At 43.6% G+C, this 17977-nt stretch overlaps 2 protein-coding genes across 11 annotated transcripts in view; one reads left to right on the forward strand and one right to left on the reverse strand.

Annotated features, from left to right (window-relative positions):
- Window positions 1-28: 28 nt before the first annotated feature.
- cbll1 (Cbl proto-oncogene-like 1, E3 ubiquitin protein ligase) lies at window positions 29-6055 on the reverse strand. Of its 3 annotated transcripts, none has more exons than XM_069713173.1 (7): window positions 5989-6055; window positions 4360-4424; window positions 3197-3343; window positions 2215-2321; window positions 1973-2056; window positions 1819-1892; window positions 29-1515 (listed from the first exon to the last, which is right to left on the reverse strand). In XM_069713173.1, the coding sequence occupies exons 2-7, from the start codon at window positions 4370-4372 to the stop codon at window positions 501-503; spliced, it is 1440 nt and encodes a 479-aa protein (XP_069569274.1). In that variant the 5' UTR covers window positions 4373-4424; window positions 5989-6055; the 3' UTR covers window positions 29-500. The 3 variants fall into 3 exon arrangements, with proteins under 3 accessions (XP_069569274.1, XP_069569271.1, XP_069569272.1); XM_069713170.1 differs by having other exon boundaries at window positions 3179-3343; window positions 5989-6052; XM_069713171.1 differs by lacking the exon at window positions 5989-6055 and having other exon boundaries at window positions 3179-3343.
- The window catches only part of ppp6r2a (protein phosphatase 6, regulatory subunit 2a), a 15306-nt gene continuing 2746 nt past the window's right edge, over window positions 5418-17977 (forward strand). Inside the window, exons 1-20 of one of the 8 annotated variants that reach the window (XM_069713152.1) lie at window positions 5418-5839; window positions 8227-8396; window positions 9123-9377; window positions 10005-10191; window positions 10272-10409; window positions 10513-10578; window positions 10721-10833; window positions 11118-11231; window positions 11456-11582; window positions 11866-12018; window positions 12522-12746; window positions 12849-12913; window positions 13787-13902; window positions 13975-14063; window positions 15190-15321; window positions 15400-15497; window positions 15664-15721; window positions 16359-16486; window positions 17110-17234; window positions 17863-17977. The exon at window positions 17863-17977 is cut by the window's right edge and continues 18 nt beyond it. In XM_069713152.1, the coding sequence (XP_069569253.1) occupies window positions 9151-9377; window positions 10005-10191; window positions 10272-10409; window positions 10513-10578; window positions 10721-10833; window positions 11118-11231; window positions 11456-11582; window positions 11866-12018; window positions 12522-12746; window positions 12849-12913; window positions 13787-13902; window positions 13975-14063; window positions 15190-15321; window positions 15400-15497; window positions 15664-15721; window positions 16359-16486; window positions 17110-17234; window positions 17863-17977 (2276 nt within the window). In that variant the 5' untranslated portion in view covers window positions 5418-5839; window positions 8227-8396; window positions 9123-9150. Of the gene's footprint in view, window positions 5840-5889; window positions 6131-8226; window positions 8397-9122; window positions 9378-10004; window positions 10192-10271; window positions 10410-10512; window positions 10579-10720; window positions 10834-11117; window positions 11232-11455; window positions 11583-11865; window positions 12019-12521; window positions 12747-12848; window positions 12914-13786; window positions 13903-13974; window positions 14073-15189; window positions 15322-15399; window positions 15498-15663; window positions 15722-16358; window positions 16487-17109; window positions 17235-17862 lie in introns of those variants that run through there. The other 7 variants (XM_069713155.1, XM_069713150.1, XM_069713154.1 and 4 more) reach the window with 7 other exon arrangements.

Raw genomic sequence — 17977 nt, forward strand, 5'->3', positions numbered from 1 at the left:
TATTGTTTCACCTACATTTGACACATGCTTTATTTCATAAAATAATTTTTAATTAGCAAAACAAAATGACTCCTTGGACAGATGAAGAGTTTAACGTTCAACGTTCAGTAACCTGATCACTGATCACAAACCAGCTGAAGTGTTCCTGTGTCCGTCATCGTGTGGAACAAAGATGAGAACTGCTGTTAAAAATGTATTCAGACATAGTTAATGTATTTCAATATACAGAACATGTGTGACATCAGCTGACATATATACAGAGTTTCACCATTGGCTATTAAAAAAGGGGGACGTTCCTGCTCTTCTTCAAGTCAATAGTATGTTCGATGGGAAGTTCAGCACAGTTAACGAAAATGTGCACCACATACACATTTGCTTCGGGGCAGTAATATCAAAATCAAAGTCCTACATCCTGTAACCCTGAGGTTTACTATCACAATATTCAGACAAGTAGCGTGGAACAGAATGACAGACTGTTGCCCGTTCATTCAGTAGGCAGTTTACTGATAATAGGGGCGATAGCGGCCCTGATCCGGGTGGTGCGGCCCAGGCATCTGGCCCTGGGGAGGGGGACCCTGCATCCTTGGAGGTGGGGGACCTCTTGGAGCGGGCCACATCCCAGGACTGAGCCCTCCTGGCTGATTGAACGGGGGACTAAGGGTGCCCTGGTCTTCAGGGAACTGTTGCATGGAGTTTGGGTTATAGTGATGAGGTGGGGGGGCGTTAACAGGGGGGCCGCTGTGTTGTGGTGGAGGTCCTGGGGGCGGGTGGTTCATATAAGGGGGCAACTGGCCCATGATGTGCCCTGGTGGTGGAGTGATGGGTGGGGGAGCCGAGGACATGGGGGGAGGAGGGGCCTGGTTGTACACCATGTGTGGTGTCCCGGAGCCCTGGGGAGGATGCTGCATTGGGTGGTTGATAGGGGGCGGGGGTGGAGGTGGAGGACCGAAGTGCTGTTGCGGTGGCGCCATCATGTGGTGAGAGTGCGACACTACAGGAGGCTGGCCGGGATAGTCCCCGGGGTGGTGGTGGGGGGGCTGACCTGGGCCAGGCCCACCAGGGTGGGGCTCTCGAGAGGAGGAGTCATCTTGGATGGGCACAGTGATGAGATTACTGTGTTTACGAGTTGTTACCGTGGCGATGCGGAATGTCTCGGGACCCAGAGGGGAGGGCGGGGGCGGGCCGTCGTGAGCGCTGGGTGGTGGCGGCTGGCTGTAGGGGTCGTGACCACCGTGCTGGAGCGGGTTGGGGAGGTGAATGTGGTTCTTGGGTAAGTGAGGTGGAGGCACGCGGAACCGCTCGGGGATCTCGGATGCAGGGGGCAGGTGCACAGGCTCCTGGCGGCCTGCGGAGGACTTGACTGCCCTCATGTGGCGGTGGTTGACGTGGGCCTGGAGATCGCGCTGGGACAGGTAGGTGCGCTTGCAGCCCGGCACAACGCTGCACATGTAGAGGGAACCACGCTGGCACTGCTCGATACGCTGAACTGGATCTGTGCAGTTATAGAGGGTGAGACTGAACACACAGGGACAAAGGTTGAGAGACTCAAAGAAAGACTCAAACACAAACACATCTGAGGAGCTACATCAGAAAAAGATACCAGTTTTAGTAATTGCCGCTTTTCAGGAAATGCTGAAAAGCAGCAATTACAAGAGCTCATAAAGCCTCTCGCTGTCCGCACGCTGAGCTTCAAGGGATCTTCTACAATCACTGATGCCATTTTCCAAGACGACTAATTGATCCGTAGCTAGTACTTTTACACGTTTTGATCTGTTATCTGGAACTTAACCTACAAATGTAAAAGTTAAAACGTCTCACCCCGGGCACATCTTCTCCCCTTTCTTCTCATGAAGCAAAGCACAGTCATAGCAGAAAACATGTTTGCAGGGAATCTAAAGGGTTAGAGGACAGGTGTTAAGACGTGAAAATTACTCTGAGAACTTCGGCAGAGAGAAGGGAACGAAGAACGCACCATCCGTCCATACAGCTGAATTGGGAGACTGCATTTGTCACAGAAGTGAATTGGAACTTCGTCTCTTTCACCAATCAAATGTAGCTGTTGGAAAAGGCACAACATGTCAAAATCACAGGTGACTACTATTAAATAAAAATCAAATACAGTGCCCATACCAGGGAAGACATCCACTACTATGTTCCTGACATTAGGAAGAAAAGTGTTTGGCGTTAATACTGGGCGGTGAGCCGTTAACATACCTTACAGTCCCAAAACATTTGCTGTGGGAATCTCCTCTGAGTTGCAAACACATCGCCAGATTTGGCGCCACAATCAAACCTGTCCTCTTGCTTGAAGCCAAATTTATCTGTAAATCAAAAGACACAAATGTACACAATGAGAAAACCCCGAAAGCCTGATTGGATCAGCATTATTCAGTTGTCCTCAAAGACGAGGCCTTGTTCTCCAGTTGGGTCTATGATAGGATTTGGACCAAATGTTAATCTCTTATTGATAACTCTGCAATAATGACAACGTAAAAGATTGAACATTCTTTGTGCAGATGAAAAATAGTATGCACTGGTAGTCTGAAACTGAAGAAACAATTAAAACCACAAATGACAACCGAAAAAGTTTACTTTGAGTTGTCCTCATGACTTTTATTACTTGAGTGTTAAAAATGATAATTTTATGCGACATTTTCCCCCGTAAGAGCAGACATCCAAGTAATACATGTTCAAGTAATGCATTGTTACTGCACTTGATATAGGAATTAAAGTATTGTATTGTATGCCATTTAAATTGAATTCAGTGATGCACTCTGGTGTTAATAAGCACTAAATGGCATCTACAATTATTAACAATATCAGCTATTATTGATACTTTTCTTACAATTTCTGATTTCATTATAAATGTAATATTGTAATAGTTCTAGTGATCACCGGTCAAGGGAATGCCAAGTAAAAGAAGGAGCATTTAAACCTGAACTTTTCCATCAACTGTTAGAAAATGAGACACAAATAAATGTCACACAGCAGAAAAAAACACTTTGCCAAAGACGAGGACATGTCCAACATATGATTTATGTCCACGTTAGTTCACGTGCCTCGGCTACTGCCTCGGGTGTAACCTCAGGGACTAACTACCGCCTGTGACATTGTGTTTACGTTGATATTCTTAAAGGTGACGTGCTGATAGGCATGCTGTACTGCACAGTGTGCCTACCATCTTCTCCGGGCTCACTTTTACATGGTCGGCTGACGGGTCTCTGGGTCCGCACCGGAGGTTTGCTCCTTATGGGCTGCTTGGATATGAGTTTGATGGGGATTCTTCTGCGAACATCCGGGCCACCCAAACACCCAGAGCCGTCACTTCCTTGAAGATCATTGTCTGTTCAGGACAACGGTGGAAAATAAACGGACACACTCAGTGAAGTCAGTCAGGGAACATCCCACAACATCATGGCATTAATGCAAATGAGGATTGCATTGCACAGAATTGAAACGAGCATCGGAAAGGGTTGGATCTGAGTGAATGGATGATTTCTTTTCGTGTCATTTTTCGACATATTAACACATCTTCTTTTATTAGATAACAGTTTTGGATTGGCTTTAAGGAAAATGGTCTAAGGATCCGCAACTGCATGTGACAGGTCGTGTGACGGTGTTTATTTGCATGTTCACAAGACTTAACCTGATCATTCAAGTTAATAGTCCCTTTATTGTGCTGGACTACAACATTTTGGAGAAAATCACTCATACTTTACAAGAACAACACATTTTAAGTTAACGACGTCTTCGGGTAATAAATAACCAGCTCAGTTATTACATCCAATTGAAAATCATTTAACAGAACTTCAGCTGTTCAGCTTTTAAGAATACAAGAAGCTATGAAGGGTTTTTACAAATTTCATCAAATCCTCTCAAAACATGCTGTTCGTTATTTATCAGCTCTTATCAAACCTTAGCTAGATTAGTTAGCATATGCTAATGCTCGTCAGGTAGCATTCGCGCCGCATCTCAAGCTCAGCAGGCGTTCAAGCCCACAAACATGTCAAATGTGTGTCGTTTCCAGTTCAGTGCAGCACCTACACAAACCCTGGTGCAACATTACACGCGTACCGACAGATTCATCCAGGACCTAACTTTTGTTGTTTTGTTGGGAGTCGAGCATTGCTCCCCTCGCTAGCCGGGTTGCGACTAGCATGAACCTCGCTAACTTTACCGCTGTCTCCGGGAGACACCGGGATGTCGCAGCAAGCGAGGAGTCTGCCTGGACGGTTTCCCGTCATCTACAAACCTGCTGTAACAATAACGATAACTGTATATTGAAAAAAAAAAACAACTACAAAACAAAACATTTGACATAAAAGAAGTTTGCTAACATCGGCCCGACGTTTCGCTTACCGCTTTGGTCCATGGTCCGACGAGTGCGCGCAATGCATTGTGGGACAGAGGAGCGGACGAGCGGCCTGAGGACGTCGAGAAGGAAAAGAGATGAGGAGATGGAGGAAACACAAGACGTGGGCTAACCTCTCCGACGCTCACAGGCCAGGGAGGAAACGCATCTTTATACATCCCTTTTTAAAGTTTGATAAGATGGACAATCTCTTTTATTGGTATTATCATGAATTATGAACTGATGGTCAACGACTTGTTCTTCTCTAATATCACTTCATTTATCACCTTGAAATAGGTACTTTTGAAAAACATCTTATTTGAATTAATGTAGCTTCGCTTGAATTGCTTTTCTTATTTTTAAAGGGTGTTTGAACTGTTCAGTGCCTCAGGTTGTGTGTTAGTTAATGAGACATCTGATAAGATAGATATACTATAGTATATATATATATATATATATATATATATATATATACTATAGTAACATCAATACTTTAACTGTAAGGTACATTTATGTAATTAAATGAAACATTTAAATGCGAACTTCTTGCATTAACACAAAATGCATATGTATGTTTTACAGTTTAATTCAACATAAACCGGACAGTTGCTTTTATTCAGCATTACTGTTTATTTCAAATAGTTGTACACTTGAAAACAGAACATAGAATAAAAATAAGCATAGGACTACATGTATTAAGAAATGTACTTAGTTGAAAACTGTCTGAAAAACGTGAATAAACATCAAGTTTGGTAAAAGGAAAACACGTTTTTCGGGTGAACTGCTTTAAACAGGAACATTTGCTATTGACTGTTTGTGTGAACGTACTTGTTTCATACCCACATAACACGTGTGACAGGAAAGTTTAAAACGTGATTTCGTCAAATCTGTGAGCGTTTTAGAGTTGAAACAGCACAAAGTGTGAAGGCGACGTCACACAGATACCTTTAAATCAACACTGAGGTTTGTTTGGTCTAAAGTCGTGAGGATTCAACCGTCAAAGCGACAGCGTCGCTGTCACTTCGCACTCAGACGTTTTGCAGAGCTCAGTGTCTGAAGTCGAGGCGCGCTCCCGCGCGGGTCTGATGCGCGCTCCCGTGACCATGTCGCCATTTTGATTCGAAAAATATGACTGAGTTTTTCCTGCTTTGCATGCTAAACTTAGCTCCGCGTTTGACTTACTCTGTACGTGAGTACGAACCATACACTCTGCATCTGAAATAACACGTGTTGATGTTCATGTCAAGTAGCCATTGATGCCGGGGAGCTGTTCATTTGATAGACTTCAACGCCACATTTGACTAACGTTAGCTAAGTTGAGCTAGCTAGCCTGTGCTGTCGCAGACTTCAAAACAAACCACAGGCTAACGTGTGCTAGCTCACACAGCTAGCTCATAGCTAGCTGCTGACTTAGTAGCTGCTTGACGAAAAAACTCCACCAACAATCTGACGGAGACGGAAGGAGGAGCAGCGGACTTTGAATCAAAGGTCAGTTTTGTTCGGAAAGATCGTCGTGAATCGTTGTAACTTGTTAACTTTGCTGCTGCGTCGACAAAGTTGTTCAACTCCGCTCAGGACAAGTTAGGTGTTAGTAGCTAATTAGCTTACATGCTAATCAGAGGAAAGGAGGAACTAACGTTGTCGTGAGCGAAATAGTTTGAGCAGGTTTGTGCCCCAAAACTACCGAATAACGTCGATCAGTGGACGGATGTTGACCGGACAACTTTGTCCGAAGGATGTTTATCTGTTGGACGACTTTAACGTGACCGAGTCGTTACGGTACGTTTAACTGCTACCAGTTGGTGCCATCGAGATGAAGCCTGTCGGCTTCATCTCCGTTTTGTTCTTCATGAAATCTTCTTCGTTTTCTTCCCGACCTGCTGACTAACGAGCAGATGTTCGCTCAGAGGTGTTGAGTGCAGCAGCGACGACACCGAAACCGAGTACAACAACACTGTAAACCCGCAGTTTAATTTGTAATCGAGGAACGATGTCAACGTGAATGTTGTTTTAACTTGTATTATTATTATTATTATTATTATTATTATTATTATTATTATTGATCTGTGTGCCTCCGACACAGTTGAAGTAAACAGAAATCTGAGCTCCTACTGCGAGTCAGTTGATGTGCTTTTCATGCCAAGGCTCAGTTTACATTTCTTTAGCTGCACACCAGTTTATCTTCTGGTGTGAGATCATCGTAACAAACCCGCTTCCGGAGATAAAGTTTAGAAAAGATTGATGCAGATACTTCTTTTGTTGTTGTTGTTGTTGTTGTTGTTGTCATTGCTTGATTTAAAATACACATATATGTTTGGCTACCGTACGTAAGACAATAATATAAAATTCCCATTTTAGATGATTTAAATTTGACACCTGACGAACACAGAGGTGATCTGTTAGGTAGGTATTTACTTTATTAATCCCCGAGGGGACATTTTTTAAATGTTATGTTGATTGAAGAAACACAGACAACTCTTGTATAAAGCTAGTATTAGTAAAATTACTGGCTATTATTCTCAACTCTTCACATATTTTGGGAGCATAATCTGTGTATCAAACATTAGAGACTGGTCTGGTTCACTAATTTTACAACTTCAGTGCATCTGAGTGAAAGTAAGCAGCAACAGGACGTGTTACTGTCGCCTCTGTTTGTCCTCTGAAGTGCACTACTGTGGATCTGTTAATCATTCGGTCGTGCATGTTGCTAGGTTTCTAGTGCAACACGATGAACATTCATTGGCTATCGGTCTTTACATTCAGCAAGTAAAGGAGAGGTCATGCAAACATGTGGATAGAATTCCCTTTCACTTCTTGTCACGGCGTCTCAACTTGCCCAGTTACAGACTGTTGTTTGGTTCATAGTATCCACATGTGTACCTTTTGTTTACCATTGTTCCTCTTTTCATCGTTGGTTACATGTACCAGGAGACTTGTTTCTCTGGTAAGTTCTATTTTGGATGCAAAGTCAAGCATTTGCTTTCCTGCTTAGTGTCCACAGGGAGCGTTCAGCGGGTTATTATTGCGTTTGTGTACTCTGTAAATGTATGCCAGATGGACGCTGCTGCTGTATGTGCAAGGAAAAGTCCTCCTAAGGAAAAAAAAAAAGGAAAAGGAAAAGAAAAAATGAGGAAGCACTTTGTGCCTCAGTTTTACTTCCATGGTCAACTGTTGATAGCATGTTGCTCAGAGAGATATGTTAGCGTTTGCAAAGTCAGCAGATGTATTTGGTTTATGTCACTGCTGGTGTGTTTCATTGTCAAGATTAGCTGCCACAGTAAAAGCTTGAGGATAAACAAACACAATTGCTTAGTCATGAATGTATCAAATACTTTTCTATTTTTTAGGATGACGTCTTCATCTAGCAATATCTAATTGTGGGCAATTAAAAGCCTCCGTTGTGGTGCCAAAGTTACAAAGTTAAAGAAAGATGAGCATGCACTGTTCAATGTTCAGAGGTTCTATGTACTTTTCAGTGTCGTTCTAACCAACAATGAAACTGCTTGATTCTTTTTTGAATGTCATTCTGGGAAATGGTCATAATAATTCATGGTTATTTCCAGGTCTAAATGTTGATACACTCGCTAGCCAGCTGTATTGTAAATACAATTTTATGGTCAAATTTGGCTTCACAGTTGATTATGATATTACTCTCGACTGTAGACAAATGAATCTTGCATATCCCCAACTGGTAACTGACTCACGATGCTCTGAAATGCTGCTGCTAGAAAAAAAAATGCATTACACCTCTTCGATGTATATATTCACATCCAATATTTGTGCCAATCTAAAATTACATTTGAATGATATGCTAACATAATGTCATTTGTTTTCGTAAATCTTTCCGATTATTTATCAACCGGCATGTCGTGCAGGTTATGGTGAGCCTCTCAGCGTCTCATCTCCTAAAGAGGCCTACGTTTTAAGAGAAGACCCATGCTGATAAATGCCAGGCCTCGCCACACTCTCTGTCGTCTGCACAAACACAAATGCCTGCTCGCCCGTGGGGGAGGTCTGATTAAAGATATCCACGTTTCATCCACTGGTATGTGTGAACACTTCACTGTGTGGCATTTCATTTTTTTTTGGTAATTGTACAGCCTTTGACGACATCCAACTATTGCCCTTATTGGAAATAAAGCCATATTTTAGATACACATTTTAGATACCTGCCTATAGAGCTGTTCAGGTCCACATTTCCATTTGAGTCATAAAGAGCAACACATCATTACTGACTGACTGACATCACCTCCGCATGACGTCACGACATCAGAGTTAGCCGCCAGTTTTCATCTCCATTAGACTTAATCCCGCTCTTTGTTTTCTTTTTTCACGAACGATCTGATCTGAGTAGAGCATATGTTGTTGTCTTTGTGCGAACTCGTATGAAAAATTCAGTAGAGTTTGTTGAAAGTGCCCTATATTGATGCAAAATTAATTGGAAAAAGCCACATCATGTTTGATCACCCTTATTCAGACTGAGTGTTTACGTTAATATAGTCAGAGGATGCCGTTTTCAGGACAGTGCCTGTACATTGTGTTGGTATAAGAGGATATACCGTCAGTAGCAGTGCTGTTTTGAACTTCCATCTCGCACACTTGTTTACATCAGTTTCTCTCCCCTGCTTCCTTCCCCACCTACACATCCACTCTCCCCTCTCCTATTGTCTTTGCTCACTGTTGGGCCTCTGTGTGCTCCCTCATCTTCCTCCACTTTTGTTTTTCTTTTCTTCTTCTACCTCCCATCTCGCCCTGCCGTCCCACGGTCCAGGGCTGTGCACCCCGACCCAGCGGCCACCATGTTTTGGAAGTTTGACTTGCACACCACCTCCCACATTGACCAGCTGCTGGACAGGGAGGACGTGACACTGAGAGAGCTGATGGAGGAGGATGACGTCCTGCAGGAGTGCAAAGCCCAAAACCGTCGGCTGCTCCTCTTCCTCTCCCAGGACCACTGCATGCAGGAGCTGGTCAGCCTCATCACCACAGAGCCGCCCGCTGACCTGGAGGAGAGGAGCCGCTTCAAGTGAGACCCCACACTGAGACAAACAGTGACTCATAAAAACAATACAGTAAATAGTTTGTTAGAGTCAATATATTCAGTTATATACTGCTTCGAGATACAAGGTATAATAATGTGAATAATAATATTCAAGTATAGCACCCGGAACGTGCCCCATGCAATAATTAATGCAATATATTAAAGTTAAAATGTACAAAATGATCACTGTAAATACCATCAGGCTTACGACTGATGCAATTTAAAAGCAGCAATTTTAATTTGAAGTTCTAGACATCAGGGCAGTTTGTGCTCAACTCAGCTGTTGTTTAGTTTGAAGTTCAACTCATTCTTATTATTTCATTTTAAAAACACAGAACTTTGTCTCTAATATTGTTACACCTTTGTAATTGATTGGAATTTAAAAGCAGATATTTTTATACTTTATTTCCATACATTCTGCTGTCACTGAAATTCCCCACAAACATCAACATGTATTCTAATTTAACATTATTAAAACTTTTTTTTTTTTTTTTTACCTTTGTTAGGCATATCGAGGTTCAGATCATCTGTAGACATAACAGAAATGCCACTTTGAAATCATTAGTTGCACAGAAACTTCTCATTGTAATTTTACATTTTTTTTCCGGTAAGGTTTCCCAATATTGCTTGTGAGCTCCTGACATCAGACGTGTCCATCATAAATGATAAGCTGGGTGCGGATGAGTCTCTCCTCGAGGTGCTCTACCACTTCCTGGAACAGGACCCACCTCTCAACCCCTTACTGGCCAGCTTCTTCAGCAAAACCATCGGCAATCTCATTGCCAGGAAAACCGAACAGGTACAATGAAAAGGATGAAACATGTTTAATTTTGTCTGTTTTCTAGAAGCCAAAGTATTGAACATTATGTATTATTCCAGGTGATTACCTTTCTAAAGAAAAAAGAAGGCTTTATTGGTCTGGTGCTGAAACACATCGACGCCTCTGCCATGATGGACCTGCTGCTTCGCCTCATCAGTTGTGTGGAGCCTGCCCCCTTGAGGCAGGAGGTCCTACATGTAAGCTATCTAAATCTGCGCTGGTATACCTCCTAGCCTTTAAAAAACATTGATGCATCTAATGTTTGTTATTTTTATTTTTTATTTTATTTTTTTATTCCAGTGGCTGAATGAAGAAAGTTTGGTACAGAGACTCACAGAACTCATCCATACTGGCAAAGATGAGGAGGTGAGTGAGCGTAAAGCCGGCTGGGAGTTTATCCGTCTCCGTGTTCTCATGAAGTTCCCTTTGTCAGATAGAAAAGCTATGATTCTGTTGATGTAATATTAGAACTTAATGGAGTCTTCTGTTAACTTGATGTATTTTTCAGAGACAATCAAATGCGTCCCAAACGCTTTGTGACATCATCCGCCTTAGTCGAGACCAGGCCAATCAGATGCAGGAGAATGTGGAGGCTGACCCACTATTGTCTGTACTAGAATCGTAAGTTTACAATACTTTTTGATTAAAGCATCTCTTTCACCCAATCACCGGATGTGGGCTATTTCAAAGCATACATATTGGAGATTTCTTTCAAAAAGAACATCCGATTCTAGTGTGTTTACAAACATTTGCGGGTGGAGCCTGTTCGACAATAATTCAGATTTTTAGTACAAATTTGAGTTTGTTTCCTTCGTAGTGCTTCCTCGTGTAACAGGAAAAAAAATAAATAAATCTACAACTCGTTTGCTGTCTTATTTGCTGCTACATAAACGTGTGTCTTTCAGGCAGGAGAGTGTAGCAGGGCTTCTGAAGAACATGTTTGAGGGGGAGAGGAGCGAGGCCTCCATCGTTAACGGAACTCAAGTGCTACTTACCTTACTGGAGACCAGGAGGTCTGGGTGAGTACTTACTGTCAAGTTTTTGATTGTAAATGATGTACGCTTTATTGGTCTGTTTGGGTGCGTTCTTCCTGGGTCTTCGTGGAATAACGTCACATTGTAAATGGTTGTGGTATTTAGTTCTGTAAGCGATCAAGAAAGTGGAGGAAATGTGGAGGAAACTGAGATCATCTTGTGATCATTTCAAGTCTGCTGATTTCATGATTGTGTGCTTGTGTCTTCAGGTTGGAAGGGCTGATGGATCTGTATTCTCAGGGTTATGAAAGGTCTTACACTGTCAGCAGCAGTATTTTAAATGCCATTGAGCCCCATTTAAAGGACTTCCAGCAACTTCTTCTGGACCCCCCCAAGGTAACGCACATGTTGCCCGTGAAAGAAAATTGATTCTGAATATAAGCGCACACTCGTAGTTTAATGGAAGTAAACAGAAACGTCTTTTAAAAACACTGCAGTCACTAATTGGGATACTTGATTTGCCGCTGCACTTTTCCTGTGTCACGGAGCCTCATTTTCCATGTTATTGTTCTCGTGTTATTGTTTTTGTGGAATTGAAACTTTGTGGTTTTGTGTATTGGTATCAAAACAACATTTTGTGATGGCACCGCTTTATGTGCTCGTCTCAATCCTAACACAGAAAAGTGCAATATTGACGACCGTTGGCGTTCTGGAGCAGCCACTGGGGAACGCCCGCCTGCACATGGCTCGGCTGGTGGCTGCCCTGCTGCAGACCAGCGCGCCCACTATCTGCCAGGAGCTCTGCAATCTTGCCACCATGGACCTACTACTGGTAGGCTAGACTTGGCTCCACTCTGGACCTTTTTGCTTGTCATTGTAGAGTGCGTAAGATGTGTTTGGGCTAGAAGATGTTCCTCCTTCATCACCCTCTTGGTGTGTTCTACCTTACCAAGTGTCATCAGACTTGCATAAGGTTGGTCATGAGGCAGACGAGTGCTGATTACCTTCTAAACTGACCAAAGAGCAGTGGGCGTGGCTTGTGTGAAACAGGTTTATATATGAACATTAACTGCAGGTCAGCGGACGGAAATTCAACCCCTCAGTTTTAGTACTGGTTTAAACAACATGGCGACACTGGAGAGGTCCTTTCTGGCTCAGATATTATTGCTACGACTTCTTTGAATAACTTCGATTGAGGGGAACAACAACAACATGTCCGTTTCATGTTTTCAGTAACTGACTAAAATGCTTAAAGTTGGCACGTAACAGCGGCACATCTTGACAACTGCACGCTGTTAATTGAGGTCAATTGATGTCTCTTTTTCATTTGCATAGGACCTGTTCTTCAAATACTCCTGGAATAACTTTTTGCACTTCCAAGTGGAGCTGTGTGTGGCGGCTATCCTGAACCATCCTTCCTCAGAAGAGCGGCCCGGCCCAAGCCTCCAGAACCACGACGGGAACCCTGCAGCGTCCAACACTGAGGCGGATGGGGAGGCAGTGGAGACAGGCAGGACCAGTGACCCACAGACCTCCATCCATAACGCCCTCGTGGCTCATGTAAGCGCTCGGAGCGGTCTGGTGTCCTGAAAATTGTCAGATGAGGCCCAAAAACTCAAATATTGACTACACAGTCGTTGTGTGTTTCTGTTGAACCCTCAGCTCTTCCAGAAATGTCGACTGGTTCAGAGGATCCTTGACGCCTGGGAGGAGAACGATAAAATACAGTAAAGATCTTCTCATAAACATGACTTAGCGATGTGCTCAATACATTTGTTGAAATTAGGGTTGCCATGGAGTTTTTCCACGGTAACCGTCTCAGAAAATATCATGGTAATACGGCATCACTGCAGATGGTATTTTATTATTAAATTATTATTATTATTGTCGGTTACATTGTTTGAAGTATCAAAAAAGTTGACGGTGTGCTGGAGGCGTGCGACAGCTCAGCCAGACTGTCCGTACTTTAAACTCTCACATCGATGTCGTCCCTCTGAGCTGGAAAAGATGGATTTGTGAGCGGGGATGTGGAAAGTTATTTCAATAGCGCATTTTATGATTGACTTTGAAACAATCAAATTTTTTTGTTCGCCGTTAAAGTTATAAATGGGACGCATACTTTGATCTGTGTGGGGGGGATTCTTAAAGATGTGTGACGTGTTTCCTCCTTTGAAATCACTCTGCGTCCATATTTTTTTGCAAACTAGATTTCCGTCCTCAAGGACAAACCCCATGTTCATTTTTTCAATTTCCAAAGTTCTCCCACCCTAGATTTTAATGACCTTTTCGGTGGTGGAGATGGCGATATGATCAGTTTTATTTTCTCCGCTGCCTCTGTGTGTGTGTGTGTGTGTGTGTGTGTGTGTGTGTGTGTGTGTGTGTGTGTGTGTGTGTGTGTGTGTGTGGGGCGCCCGTTGCTGAGTCAGGCAGTCTAGGAGGAAAGGTGTCGCGCCACTTTACACGTGCGCAGTATGATAACCATCGATTTTAATACCACAGATACCTCGATGCCGGTATACCAAGTGAAGAAGTGAAATCAGGGTGTTTGCAGTCCTGTTACTTTGATGAAAGTAATCTCAGTGTGTACTTGTGACTGTCAGGTCTGAGGGAGGAGCCAGGAGAGGAAACATGGGTCATCTGACCAGAATCGCCAACATGGTGGTCCAGAACCTGGAGAAAGGACCGGTACAGGTCCAGATGTCTGACCTCATCAGAGGTAATTATGTGATGCAGTACTCTTGATGCCAAATGAGGTCTCCATTTGAATTGAGAAGTCATTGAATCATAGACTCTTTCGCAGAGCTGCCAGAAGACTGCAGAGGTCGCTGGGAGAGCTTCGTGGACGAAACCCTGAGAGAAACTAACAGGAGGAACACGGTAGAGTTGGTGAGATGTCACTGTATCACCAAACGCTTTTCTGAAGAAATGCCAATCTTTTAACGTCCCCTCACTTCCTCTTCTTCTCTCCCACCTGAAGCCCAGTGTGTTCTAGCAGCAGCAGTTTATATGGACAGGACCATGCAGGCCAGCACAGTGTCAGAGCAGCCGTTGCCGGCTTCTCAGCCAATTGAACTTTTCTTGTCAAAATTGTCATTTAATAAATCCAAGACTTTATAAAGTCAGAAGTGTCTTTTAATTATTAAACAGCAGTAGTGGCCCGGATCACACTTTGCAGATGTCAAGCTCGGCAGACTCTCCTCAGTGAGGTCACAGACAGTCATGGTATCTGCTGCTATGTTTTCAAAGGAGGTGACAGAACAAGGCAAACTGCAGATGGGCATTTACCACTGCGAGAAAATGTCATTTGCTGCATTGCAAGTAGTCTGATATTCAAAAAGACTGAGTGTGTTTGTCTCTTCAGTTAAAACTTATGTAGAATGACAAAACTCAGTGACTCAACTTTCCATCAACCTTTAGGACCCGATGAAAGTGGGTTCAAATTCACTCCTCTTCCTCCTCTATTCCTCACAGAGAGAAGCAGATACCCCCCCACCCACCACCACTACCCCGCTTCTTTTAATTGAATAGTTCCCAAAGTCCCGATCACTATATAACGTACTGTCTATCAAAATAAACAGCAGAACTTATTTGCGGGCCTTCCCAACAGCGAAGAATTTCCTTGATATGAAGGCTAATATATAAAAAGTCTTAACTATTATCAAATTAAATGATGAATGATCTGGATAGCTACGACTGTCCTGAAAAAAACAAGATACAGCATGAATGGTTACCTCCTACAATGACCAAGATATGAGCTTAAAAGTGAAGGTAGTTTAAATTTGCCTAAAAATATCCTGTGTTCACGGGGTTAATTCAGAAATACATCAATTTATTTGAGTTTTTTTGAAATTTTTTTAGGAATAACAGCGATTTACTTATCGACGACTGCTGTTTCTATACTGTGTCTGTCATATTTTAGTCGCAATGTGACGTAGCCGTATGTCTTGTTACAATCACTGCATCTGTAAAGTGGAGCTGAGCAAACGTCTGCACCGTTCTGCAGGTGAGCACCCACAACATGCACTCGTCCAGCGAGGACGACGACATGGAGAGCCCGTTCCCCAACGACCTGTCTCTGCAGCAGGTGAGGCCGCCGCAGGGGGATGCACGCCGCGCTCCACACTGCCGTTATAAAGTAATTACAGCGCAACACATCCTGTCGGTCGCAAACCAAACGGGATATCACTTCACAAGTTTCCTTCGACTCTCGCAGGCGTTCTCCGACTATCAGATCCAACAGATGACCGCCAACTTCGTGGATCAGTTCGGGTTCAACGATGAGGAGTTCAGCGAACACGATGAAAATATCAAGTAACTAGATCGCGGCTTCAGAATAATAACATCTTGTGAATCATCCCCCCAAAAAACTGAGAGCAAAGATAATGAGCTGCTTTTATAATGTCTGTTTTAATTTGAATTGTCTTTTTGTCTTCACTCTGTAATGCTGACTCACATTTTAACTGTTTTCTTTCCTCAGTGCCACATTTGACCGAATTGCCGAAATAAACTTCAATCTAGATGCTGATGATAATAGTGTAAGTATTTTTTTTTACAAGGATGTGTGTCTTGTTTTGGGACTTAAAATTGCTTATTAATCTAATTGAATCTTGTGTATCTGCTGTCCTTGTCGGTGATGTTTATATGCTACCGTTGAGTGAAACGAATAAACGCTGTAGTTCAACGTGGCATCAGTAAATACATTTTTAAATGTCCCTATGTCTTTATTTTTGTTGTGTTTTTATTATCATTTATTTTGTAATGAATTTTGCTTTAAAACAATTTTCCAGTTTGACCCATCATATCACAGCAGAAACATTTTTGTCTCTGATGTTTTGATTAGTCTTTATGGAGGTTTGCAATTTATAGTTTGGAATGAAAAAAAGGAAATTGTCACTTTACGTCACTATTTACTGCCTATTTGGAAAATAATTACTACAAAAATGTTCGAGCTCAAAACAGTCCGTCGACTTAAAGAATCGATTTGACTCGTTTATCTGAAAATGTCGAGCGATTTCTAAAACACAGCAGAACCTTTTGATGTGATTTTCCCGCTCCGAGCTGTCTTCGGCTTCCCTTCGGTTCGGCTGCACGGTCACATGGTGCAGGAGGAGGATTAAACTGGCAGCAGACCGCTGGACTGGCTTTTAACTGGAAGTGTGTGTTGGTTCACAGGCCAACGCGGCTGCTTTCGAAGCCTGCTGTAAAGAGAGGATACGCCAGTTTGATGATGCTGAAGAGGAGGAGGACATCTGGGAGGAGAAGGAGATCAACTATGCAACACAAGCTAAATCCAGGACACGGTAGACCTGACGGCGTTTTCCTGCTTCACGTTTCCTCACCGCAGTTTTTCTTTTTTTTATTAGGGTTTGGCGTTCGGACTTTTTATGGGTACACCCACATATTTTATAACTAGATATAAAATGAGACAACACCATTCGTATCCGTGTAGTTCACTGTTGCGTCACTCAACCCGTTCCCTCTGTGAAGCTGCGCCAGTGTTTGTGTCTCTCTTAACACGCTGTAACCCTGTGGATATGATCACTGGTGCATTGTGGGAATCTGCCACAGGCGGAGTTTCCTTCACAGCAGCCACTCGGCCTCCCCGGCTGCTCCGGAGCTGTTGGGAGAGAGTAACAGCTGCACTGGTTCAGCTTGCTCGACTACTGAAAGCTGGCAAATTGTAGCAGCTAATAACTGTGTTGTCATAATATGGAGCCGCACCTCCAATTCACTTCAATACTAAGTCTGGATAAAATGAGAATCAGGATTTTTTTTTTGAGGGGGTTCAAATTGAGATCTCGATTCTCTCATGATATTTTATTTCAATCGAAACGTTTATTGCTTTCATTCAAGTATTTCATAAACTATGAATTTGTTGTCGTTACCTTTTAATCAACTTGTGTCCACGTTCTATATCTTCCAGGTTTGGAGTCTCTCAGACCTCAGAGGGAAGCTCCAGAAGCAGCATGGAAAACGGAGGCCGGGAGCGGGACCGCGGTTCTGAATCTGATGAGGACGAAGACTCTGAGCAGAACACGTCAGATACAGGTAGACCGGGTCAGAGCACGTCAGATACAGGTAGACCGGGTCAGAGCACGTCAGATACAGGTAGACCGGGTCAGAGCACGTCAGATACAGGTAGACCGGGTCAGAGCACGTCAGATACAGGTAGACCGGGTCAGAGCACGTCAGATACAGGTAGACCGGGTCAGAGCACGTCATAAACAGGTAGACCGGGTCAGAGCACGTCAGATACAGGTAGACCGGGTCAGAGCACGTCAGATACAGGTAGACCGGGTCAGAGCACGTCATAAACAGGTAGACCGGGTCAGAGCACGTCATAAACAGGTAGACCGGGTCAGAGCACGTCAGATACAGGTAGACCGGGTCAGAGCACGTCAGATACAGGTAGACCGGGTCAGAGCACGTCAGATACAGGTAGACCGGGTCAGAGCACGTCAGATACAGGTAGACCGGGTCAGAGCACGTCAGATACAGGTAGACTGGGTCAGAGCACGTCAGATACAGGTAGACCGGGTCAGAGCACGTCAGATACAGGTAGACCGGGTCAGAGCACGTCAGATACAGGTAGACCGGGTCAGAGCACGTCAGATACAGGTAGCCCTTCAAAATAAGCTTTGTGTCTTCGTTTGAAAGTCTTGTGTCTTGTTTCCAGTTTCCAGCTGGACGGCGAATTTCAGGGACTCTGGAGGGACGGCAGCGTCTCAGACTCCAGCAGCGTGGGACAGCTCAGCAGGGATGCAGCAGACCGGCTGGGCCAACTTCACCGA

The sequence above is a fragment of the Brachyistius frenatus genome, unplaced genomic scaffold, assembly GCF_029030835.1.
Source record: "Brachyistius frenatus isolate BFR_SWC_R1_liver_20210118 unplaced genomic scaffold, ASM2903083v1 Contig_116, whole genome shotgun sequence".
Taxonomy (NCBI): domain Eukaryota; kingdom Metazoa; phylum Chordata; class Actinopteri; family Embiotocidae; genus Brachyistius; species Brachyistius frenatus.